This window comes from Betta splendens, chromosome 9 (assembly GCF_900634795.4).
Source record: "Betta splendens chromosome 9, fBetSpl5.4, whole genome shotgun sequence".
Classification (NCBI taxonomy): Eukaryota; Metazoa; Chordata; class Actinopteri; order Anabantiformes; family Osphronemidae; genus Betta; species Betta splendens.
Window position 1 is genome coordinate 5956348 of NC_040889.2, and position 10386 is coordinate 5966733.

General features: G+C 43.8%; 4 protein-coding genes across 4 annotated transcripts; 3 read left to right on the forward strand and 1 right to left on the reverse strand.

The window, feature by feature from the left end:
* Positions 1-1961: 1961 nt before the first annotated feature.
* On the reverse strand, positions 1962-2640 carry LOC114863114 (histone H3). The gene has a single exon (XM_029163959.3). It carries the CDS (start codon positions 2590-2592, stop codon positions 2182-2184), a length of 411 nt encoding a protein of 136 aa, XP_029019792.1. The 5' UTR covers positions 2593-2640; the 3' UTR covers positions 1962-2181.
* A 182-nt stretch (positions 2641-2822) lies between these two features.
* On the forward strand, positions 2823-6018 carry LOC114863118 (histone H2A-like). The gene has a single exon (XM_055511828.1). It carries the CDS (start codon positions 2945-2947, stop codon positions 3332-3334), a length of 390 nt encoding a protein of 129 aa, XP_055367803.1. The 5' UTR covers positions 2823-2944; the 3' UTR covers positions 3335-6018.
* A 71-nt stretch (positions 6019-6089) lies between these two features.
* LOC114863104 (histone H1-like) lies at positions 6090-7980 on the forward strand. The gene has a single exon (XM_029163949.3). The coding sequence runs from the start codon at positions 6534-6536 to the stop codon at positions 7143-7145; it is 612 nt and encodes a 203-aa protein (XP_029019782.1). The 5' UTR covers positions 6090-6533; the 3' UTR covers positions 7146-7980.
* A 118-nt stretch (positions 7981-8098) lies between these two features.
* Positions 8099-9080, forward strand: LOC114863129 (histone H2B 1/2). The gene has a single exon (XM_029163976.3). It carries the CDS (start codon positions 8233-8235, stop codon positions 8722-8724), a length of 492 nt encoding a protein of 163 aa, XP_029019809.2. The 5' UTR covers positions 8099-8232; the 3' UTR covers positions 8725-9080.
* Positions 9081-10386: the final 1306 nt, after the last annotated feature.

Below are 10386 nucleotides of genomic sequence, written 5' to 3' on the forward strand. Positions count from 1 at the left end.
GATCAGGAGGTGGTTCCGCTCGCACCAGTCCACAAAGTTCTGAGTGAGTCCTCTGTACTCTGCATCGTCATCATGTGTGATCAGTCCGACGATCGCAGAGTCATCAGAGAACTTTTGCAGAACACAGCTGTGTCTGAAGTCTGACGTGTAGAAGGTGAGGAGGAAGGGGCCAGTACAGTCCCCTGTGGGGCCCCCACACTGCAGGTCAGAGTGTCAGACACACAGTCCCTGACTCTCACAAACTGAGGCCTGTTTGTGAGATAGTCCATAATCCACTCTGTCAGATGGAGGTCCACACCAGCCTCCTCCAGTTTGTGTTATCTTATCTTATCTACTTCTTAAGATAATTTAAACAGACACAACTTTAAAATTCAATTCAATAATTGTAAATTTATTACATATAATAAATAATATAACCAAACTAAAACAGAGAAGCCGTGTCCAAACCCATCCGGTTTGCTCTTTCTGCAGAGAGAACTGAGAGGTCGAAAACGTCAGAGCTGTTTAGACACAAAGACGTGTCTCCAGGAAACCTCTGCATACGCTCTGACAACCCACAGAAACATCCATAAATTGGAAAAACAAAGATTTATAACACTTTCCGGTTTTATGGCAGATGGTGTGAAAACCCAGGAGTTCATCAGACAAATCTACACCACCCATGATCTTATTGTGGTCCAGAATGGAGTCTGGAGCAGGGATGCGTTTATTCGTCCAAACACCAGCCTTCACTTTCCTCCCGATTGTCTGCTACATGGAGCCTCATGGACTGTGGAACACATCGTCCTCTGTTAAAATCCTTCCAGTTCAAAAACAGCAATTCATTCATTGGTAACTCTCTTCCCACCATCCGCTCATTAATTGGAATATTTTTGAAGGCTGGAAAGTAGCCTTGCAGGCATTTATCATCTCAGTGTAGAGTGGCTTTATTTTGAAAAGCCTGTCGTGCCCACCACAGTTCCTTTTTTTCTCACTTTCTTCATCCTCATCAGGGTCACTTAGATGAAGAAACCGCATGATGGCTTCAAAGCGGCTGTGTGACATCTTCTTACTTTGGAAAAAGACAAGGTAAATGGAAACTGCTGCCTCCAGTAATCTGACCTGTGATGTAAAGGCACAAGGCTAGTGAAAACAGCAATAGACATAAACATGTAGAAGTCCTTGGTTGTGAGAGTTTGCCATTTTTACACCATGCCAGTGTTTATGTTTTTTCTGCATTTGCATTTGTGTTCTATTTTTAGAATTACTGAAGCTGAGAAAAATTGTTGGAATAAACTGAGGGGAGACCAAGATTTGGTGGTATTAAATGTGGGACCATACTTTCACTACTAAATGCATACTATAAAACCTACGTAAACATAATACAACTATTTCTGCTGTTGGAAGCAGTTCTTCTTTGAGGAGAGGAACCTCACACCTTAAACTGCAGGGTCTCCTCTTGGCCGTCCAACACCTCATGCAGTGCTTCATTAAAGGGGGGGGGGGCGCTCTACCTTCAGAAAAGGCTGGCTAGCAGGTTGTCGAAGGTGTAGTGGGGTGGGGGACTTCTGCTGGGCTTTTATTAAACTCAACATCTACTCGTGAAGTACCTGAAGAACCACTACTACTATAGTTTATAGAATAAGAGCACGCTTAAAAAAAGTCAGTAGCATTAACTGTTATTGTTAATGGGGCCACACCCAAAACTCATGGTGAACATGTGAATAATCTGACTCTTGGAAAAACATGATTCAAACTGTCAAAGACTGTATACTAAATGGGAAAAACGTGGGATCACATGTTGAAACAATAAATAAAAACATTGTCTACAAATAACTAAATGTAGTGATAGTGGCAGCAGGCAAATACTAGTTGTTTAAATTAGTCTTTAACACAAACTATTTGCTATATTGAGAGGTTAAGAGATAAATACATCAGATTATGGTTTAATGTAAAGGAAAGGCAGATTTCAATAAAAATATCTAAATTATGACATGACTCACTCTAACAATTTGTTTTATTGGTTTAAGCTTAGAGCGAAAAAAATAAGACTACGATTTAACGGATAAAAACGTGGCTGTAGATTTTTAGGAGGCGGTTTTATAGGATAAATAACGTGCTTGTTTGTAATGACACAGGATCGTCTTTAGTGGATGTAGCGGCTCTGAAAAGAGCCTTTATGTTTGTTATGGAGCGGACAGTTCAAGCCCTCTCCCCGCGGATGCGCCGGGCCAGCTGGATGTCTTTGGGCATGATGGTGACCCTCTTGGCGTGGATGGCGCACAGGTTGGTGTCCTCGAACAGACCGACCAGATAAGCCTCGCTGGCCTCCTGCAGAGCCATGACGGCAGAGCTCTGGAAGCGCAGGTCGGTCTTGAAGTCCTGGGCGATCTCCCTGACCAGGCGCTGGAAGGGCAGTTTACGGATCAGGAGCTCGGTGGACTTCTGGTAGCGACGAATCTCTCTCAGAGCCACGGTACCGGGCCTGTAGCGGTGAGGCTTCTTAACGCCGCCGGTGGCCGGGGCGCTCTTACGCGCAGCCTTGGTGGCCAGCTGCTTCCTGGGAGCTTTGCCTCCGGTGGATTTACGTGCGGTTTGTTTAGTTCTGGCCATTTTGTTCCAACGCTCTTCTTCTGAACAGCAGAATAATGAGGCATAAAGTGAGAAACTGGTGCTCTTAAAGTGTGAGGTCGGACGCGAACGAGTGACGTTGCGGCTCCTGATTGGCAGACGGCCCCTCAGGGATTTCGGCTCCGCCTGAAGGAGCGCCTCCCGCCTGAACCTCCTCCGCTGATTGGAGGAAAGTATTTAAAAAAGTCCGCCAAGACTCAGAGCGGCCGCCCTCTGCGGAGCCTTTTCACCGGTTGGTGAGGCAGGACGCGTCCCGCTCTGTCGGACATATAAAGGAGGGTTCCGGCTGCTGGAGGCATTCATTCGTACACAAGTTTGAGACAACTCGAATATAATGTCCGGAAGAGGAAAAACCGGGGGCAAAGCCAGAGCTAAGGCTAAAACCCGCTCCTCCAGAGCTGGACTCCAGTTCCCCGTGGGTCGTGTCCACAGGCTGCTGCGTAAAGGAAACTATGCGGAGCGCGTCGGTGCCGGAGCTCCTGTCTACTTGGCGGCTGTTCTAGAGTATCTGACCGCTGAGATCCTGGAGTTGGCTGGAAACGCTGCCCGCGACAACAAGAAGACCAGGATCATCCCCCGCCACCTGCAGCTGGCTGTCCGCAACGACGAGGAGCTCAACAAGCTGCTGGGCGGAGTCACCATCGCCCAGGGCGGCGTCCTGCCCAACATCCAGGCGGTGCTGCTGCCCAAGAAGACGGAGAAACCCGCCGGCAAAGCAAAGTAGACCTGGATCAGCTGTGATCCACAAAAACGGCTCTTTTAAGAGCCACGCACACAACCTAAAGAACAAAGCCTTCATTTAAGTACAGCGTATTTAGAGATGACACATTCACTACTTGGAAGACTTAACGTTACAAGGCTTCACTTAAATCTTTTTCTTTGCTTATTGTTTTCTTTGCACTGCTTTGGGGACGCATGAGTCTGGAAGAACATGAAGCTAAACACAATTACACGTCACCGACTCACTGCTCAAACTCACAGTTGTTAACGTCAGTAGTCATTTTACACGCAGTATGTAAAAGCTTACAATCAATACATGAGCATGTACGCCTACACCCAAAGACAGAAAACCTAAAAATAAATGATCGGCTGTATTTGGTTCTCAAACTACTTTGATGATAATGTTATAACTAATAGTGATCCAGGTGTAGCGCTAAACGTTACACAGAATAAAATTACATGTCAGTTCTGAACTTCTCTCCACCTTATTCTGTTCCAGAGCAGATCACATGTGTGCATGTGCCTTGCCAGAGTGAGGCAAACCCAAAGCACCAGGAAGTAAATGTATACCAGTATAACAAAGTTTAAATATGGTTGATTTATTCAATAGTAAAATTTAATAAAACCACGTGAATCAGAAGTTGTAAAAATATTGCAGGATAAGAAACCTTCTGAAAGGATAAGAGCTGGTTGATTAGCACAGGGAGGCTCCCTGTCAGGGCCGTGGTATCTTGGAGCTGCTACGTGAAAACAAAGCAGTGTCCCATGATCTACTGCGACAAGGATGAAACCCAGCAACATCTCCTAATTGACTGCTATCGAGCGCAGGAGGTCCGGTTTAGGCTGAAAGGCCTGGGTCCAGACTTTGAAATAAGTTATAACTCTGTTCTGTGTGGGATACTGGAAAAGACATGGACTCCACAAAAAGCTGAACCATTCCAGGGGATCATCTCCATGGTAACAACTCGACTTTGGTAAACAAGATACATTATGGTTTTAAAACAGACAGTTATTGATAATGACACTTCAAAATCTAAGAAGACATAGAACTGTGGACAAACGCAAATCTCTCCATGGCATTTACTGGACATGTGAATATGCTCTTTTTCTCTTGTTTTAGTCAAATTCTTATAAAGTCTGCAAAGTAATTTAGATATCGTGGCATCCTCACTGTTAAGCGCATCATAATTATATTCTCATGGTTGGTATTTTTATTATTAAGATGATTGCTGGGATTGAAGGTAATACTAGTGCTATTCAAAATCCATGGTAATAATATCTTGTCTTTTAATTGAAAATGATAGCTATTATGATGTTGATGAGTATGTGATATTGTACTGATAATGAGCATTTTTCTTTATTGAATTGTTTACTGTTGTTTGGAAATTTTGTGTATTATTTCGTTATTTCAATAAAGTTGTATAAAGCAAACCCAAAAGGACAAACAGACACAAAGTGTGCTACACACATAACCAGAGGACAAATACACACACATGGGGGAGCCCCAGCACTAAGCAGGCTGCTACACAAGTAGTGATACTGTAGCGGTCCAGGAGTAGACCCACCTACCCAGGATTATGGGTGTAACTGGGATCAGGGTTACCAGTGTTTGTGTGTTTTGTTTTGTGTGTCAGTGCCCTGTGGCCTGTGTGGAGGATATGTGTGAGTGATCTTATGGTGCTGAGGTGCATTTAAGTGTCAGTCGGCATAGATGTTTGAAAGTTGAGTCATGTTAACTGAATTCCTGTTGTAATCAAACAAGGCCTTTGTCATTCAGATGGAGACACACTGCTGAAACTTATGGTGTGTGAGTGTGGGAATTGAATTTAGTTATAACTATTAGTCATAGTATCATACCAATAATAAATAAATATAGTCAGTTCATTTGCATTGTCAGTGCAAGGATTTATTCATGTCCATTGTTGTATATTTTAGTTTGTTTTAATACTATTATACATCTTCTTTACAGAGTTTAACTGTTAACTGTGCATCCATGTCTATTCCAGTGTCTTATTATCAAGCTGCAAGTCATTTCTAAATTCAGGACTTTCAGCATGTTCCAGACTTCCTGGACCCTGTGACAGTCAATTAGCAGACGCTGCTGAGACTCATCTTCATCACAATGCATCATGGGACACTGACTAGTTGATACATTGTGGCTCCATGAAATCACAGTCCTGACTGGAAGTTCCTCTCACTCATCAGCCAACGGTTTCTCCTGTTCTGAGCTCCTTATTCTAAACTATCCTCAGTTTTTACACCTTTGTACAGTGTTTGTATTGAATGATATCACCACATCTAAAGTTTGTTATTGTGTTATAAATCTCTGTGTTGATATTTGTTCACATGTGTTACAAATACACCTATAAACGTGACGCACGTCAGCAGCTGAGGCTGATTGGACCTTTAACCTGGGAATATAACCCCATTGACCAAGGCCTGCTCAACCTGGATCTGAGGCCAGACATTAACTCAACTATGGAGGACGTCAAACTCCACACATGTGTTAACAAATACATTTAATAAGGAGCACAAATAATAAAGACAAAACATTAACTAATAATCACTGCATGACAGGACAAAGCAGCTAACACGAAAGGCTAAAAGCTGAATAAACAAACAGAAATTACACACACAGGTGACAACAACAATACAACATCACAAACAGGCACAGACAAACCTTCGTCAAACTCATCGTCCTCATGAGTTTCGTGTGTTTGCTGCCACAACAAAAGCTTCCGTTTATTTCAACACGACCTTCGACTGATGCTGGTTCGACTTTCACTCTCTGGACCAACATGTGGAGCAGCAGGAAAACGGTTCTGGTGGTGGTTCGATCCAGTTTCAGTGAATTTAGGACAGAAATGATCAGGGTAGCGCTGCTCCGGACGCGAAGTAGCTGAGTTCTGAAGGCTCCACAGACGGAACGCAGCCACCGACCGAGCTCCACACGATCTGGACATGAAGACACACGTGTCCGCTGTCGGCTCCCTTCACTGTCCGCCTTCAGCGCTTCTCTCTCGGTGACTTTTAGCGGGTTAATCGGTACAGAGAAAACACAAGTGTCCCGATGTCACAGCGCCCAGAGGAGCTCGAGCCGACTGAGTCTCCACGGTTCTCATGTTGTGTTTAATGGCCGCCTCCTGATCGAGATTCTTTACACTCTGACTCTGGCATCGTGAGGAGGAAGCTACTTTGACAAAATGGCAGAAGAAGCTCCAGCTCCAGCCAAAGCCGCAAAAAAGAAGGCCACCAAACCCAAGAAGAGCGGCCCCAGCGTGGGCGAGCTGATCGTTAAAGCCGTATCCGAGTCCAAGGAGCGGTCCGGCGTGTCCATTGTCGCCCTGAAGAAGGCTCTGGCTGCCGGAGGCTACGACGTAGAGAAGAACAATTCTCGGGTCAAGATCGCTATCAAGAACCTGGTCAGTAAAGAAATCCTGATCCAGACCAAGGGAACCGGCGCGTCCGGCTCCTTTAAGATCAACAAGAAGACCGACACCAAGCCCAAGAAGACAGCGGCCAAGAAGCCTGCTCCCGCAGCCAAGAAGCCCGCAGCCAAGAAACCCGCAGCCGCTAAGAAGCCCAAAGCAGCGGCAGCAAAGAAGCCGGCGGCCGCTAAGAAGTCCCCGAAGAAGGCGAAGAAGCCCGCAGCGGCCAAGAAGGCGGCCAAGAGCCCGAAGAAGACGGCAAAGAGCCCCAAGAAGGCAGCAAAAAGCCCCAAGAAGGTGGTGAAGAAGGCCGCTGCTGCCAAGAAGGCTCCGGCCAAGAAGGCAGCGAAGCCCAAAGCCAAGAAGACCGCGGCCAAGAAGAAGTGAGCGGCTCGGTCCACAACGGTTCTGACACAAAGGCTCTTTTCAGAGCCAACACTTCAACTGGAGAGCAAATCCTGTTCAACAGCGGGAAGACGTAGTAAAGCAGAAGGTGTTGTGACTTTTACTGTATTAAGTTTCACAACATACAAGCACATCCATCATCACATCATCCAAAAATGGAAAATCACAATAATAACAATAAAAACAAAGGAAGCAGCAACACCGTCATAATTACTGGCCTACTACACACTTTAACTATAGAGAGGGGATTTATTTCTGTCTTCTCCCTATCTCTCTGTATTCGCTCTTATTGTCTTATTGTTTGTTTTAGTACCGTGTTACTTCTTTTCTAAAGTTTCACTATGAAGTAGCGATGATCCACTGAAAGAGTTCCAGATGTTCTGATGTGATGTGATGACGTGATGTTGAGGATCCTTTTGTGGATCCTTTTGAGGATCATTTTGTGTACGAAATGTCTGCCTAATTTAAGTTACAGAAGTGAGGCTCTAGATTACAACAGACAAACTGGACGAAGCCACAGGTTCCTACATCAAGCATTGGCCACTAGTTGTACATGATGATATATCAGCATACATACATTTGTCATTTGGACGGAGACCCTTCTCTATGTAAGAAGCATGTTTTGTGAGGAGCTGTGATGTCACATTTACAAAGAAGGCAGCACAAACCAAGTAGGTCAGATAACTGTGGGTGAATCTGTACAGTAGATTTGTGTCCTAGGATCAGCAATACATCATACTAATCCTCCTCCTCCTCTTTCTAAGTTATTTCTGAGGTAAAAGACCAAAGGAAGAGGTGCCAGGTGCTATTGTTTTCTATGTAGGTCCTACAGAGCTGCAGGTTTTCTAAAAATAAAAATCCTTCTAGCAGCTGTACAATATAGTTCATTCAATTCTTTGCAGTAGGTGGATAAATTAAACGGTATCATACTAATATTTATTTTACTCTAACAGTTGTGTTCAAACGTATAATCAATATACAATATAAAGACAATGACGTTAAATTCTTCTATAAAAAGGAAGTCAACTGCCCAGTCACTTGTTTCCACGGAAACTGAACTCGTCCACGGATGAACTCAGCCAATCACGGCATGGGGAGCACACAGCCGAGTTTGCATACAGTCTGTATAAGAATAGCAGCTCTAGTTCCACACAGCACATTCAATTGTTACCATACTGCGTCAACAATGCCTGAACCAGCCAAGGCTGCGCCCAAGAAGGGCTCCAAGAAAGCCGTGACCAAGACCGCCGCTAAAGGCGGCAAGAAGAAGAGGAAGACCCGCAAGGAGAGCTACGCCATCTACGTGTACAAGGTGCTGAAGCAGGTTCACCCCGACACCGGCATCTCCTCCAAGGCCATGAGCATCATGAACTCGTTCGTCAGCGACATCTTCGAGCGCATCGCCGGCGAAGCCTCCCGCCTGGCGCACTACAACAAGCGCTCCACCATCACCTCCAGGGAGATCCAGACCGCCGTCAGGCTGCTGCTGCCCGGGGAGCTGGCCAAGCACGCGGTGTCCGAGGGCACCAAGGCGGTGACCAAGTACACCAGCTCCAAGTAGACGCTGCTACGAGCACCTGACTCAACGGCTCTTTTAAGAGCCACACACTGAACTGAAGAACAATAGACCTGTTGTCAGGTTTTTTTTACGTGTTGTCATGGTTACATTATTAGTAATTGTGAGCTGAGGCATATAACCACTTCAGCCAAATACGGTTCAATCTCTGGAAAGCTTCATGTGCACAGGAAGCCACCTAGTGGCGAAGTGTGTAATCACAGGCAGCTGTATCTGAACCACATCATGCGTGATGCATTGAATTGAATTGTGCCTGTTATGTCTCTTGAAAAGGACTATGAATCACAAAGTGTTTAACCAAATACATATTATTATACATAAATCACAAGTCCATGAACATATTTTAATGTATTGTTCCAAATAATATCACAATATGGCAGGTTAAGCTGTTTGCCTGATTATGACCACGTCATTTTCAGAAAGAGGACAGTGAAAGTGCTTGTGGGCAAAGGTTGTGCTTGTGTAACTTGGCCAATTATTTACAGGACAGGAAAGTTATTAATTTTTGTTCAGAAACAAAAATTTCCCACACGGGAAATCCTCCTTTTCATCGCTGGCTCCATTCTATCACAACTCCTCCTGTCCTCACTCCACTCAACTGACTCTAAACTGTATCAACGCTAATTAACATCTTGAATGGAGTTTGAGGAGTTTATTTCGCTGTCAAAACTGGCGGCACAACCCGAACCGCTTCCTGAATCAGTCACGTGGAGGCTTCACGCGTCATAATTTTCAGCTCCTCCTCTAAATAAAACAGGCGCTTAAGCGCGCAACGCGGAAACGTGCATGTAGCACAAATACATGGGTGAGTGTTTGATTTAAGAAAGAGTCAATGCAGTTCGTTTATATCTGTTCCTGAAGAAAGTTAATAACTGCATGTTCATGGAGTTGCCAAAAAATCCACACATTCATTACAGAATTACTGACTAAACCCCGTCTCTCAGCAGCAGCTGAATATGTTGGAAATAGTGAATCATGTAAATTAAAGAAAGAAGGACAGGTCTGACAAACAACAAAAGATCAACTTCAATTCCTGTGTCACTGAACCAGAAACAGTTAATGAATCGTCATCATCATTAAAATACACAATTGTAGCTTCCAACCAATTTTTTAAAGTTCACATGATGTAACTGATGCCTTAGTGAATGTGTGTCTGCTCTGCCTTTGTGTTCATGGCTGTTGGCTTCAACCTAACATGTAGTTACTTTTTAAATACAACTTTATACAAAAAAGCACATTAAATACATAACATTCCACTTCTGCAATATACAACTAATATATAAATACTTCACATGTGCACTCATATATATACATTCTAACATCCATATACACTCAATATCTCAATAATACAATATTACATTCTTAAAAGAAGGCAAGGCAATATTAATTGAGATTAAGAATTACAGTAACATAATATTTTTACCATTAAATAACATCTTAATAATAATTAAACAATAAAATTATATTGCATGTAGTGGTGGCAATACTAAGAATAGTGAAATTAAAATCAGACAAGAACAAACATTAAGATTAAATATTTACAAATCCAACAAGTGCCATGGAAGCTTACGTTTGTTATCGTTCTTTGTCTCCTTAATTCTTGGAGTGTTTGTTTTATAACTGTGTCACTATCAATTACGGTTTGAT

Bases quoted from the DNA above. Each gene is read 5' to 3' on its own strand.
- LOC114863114 (XM_029163959.3), bottom strand. From the start codon at position 2,592: ATGGCCAGAACTAAACAAACCGCACGTAAATCCACCGGAGGCAAAGCT.
- LOC114863118 (XM_055511828.1), top strand. From the start codon at position 2,945: ATGTCCGGAAGAGGAAAAACCGGGGGCAAAGCCAGAGCTAAGGCTAAA.
- LOC114863104 (XM_029163949.3), top strand. From the start codon at position 6,534: ATGGCAGAAGAAGCTCCAGCTCCAGCCAAAGCCGCAAAAAAGAAGGCC.
- LOC114863129 (XM_029163976.3), top strand. From the start codon at position 8,233: ATGAACTCAGCCAATCACGGCATGGGGAGCACACAGCCGAGTTTGCAT.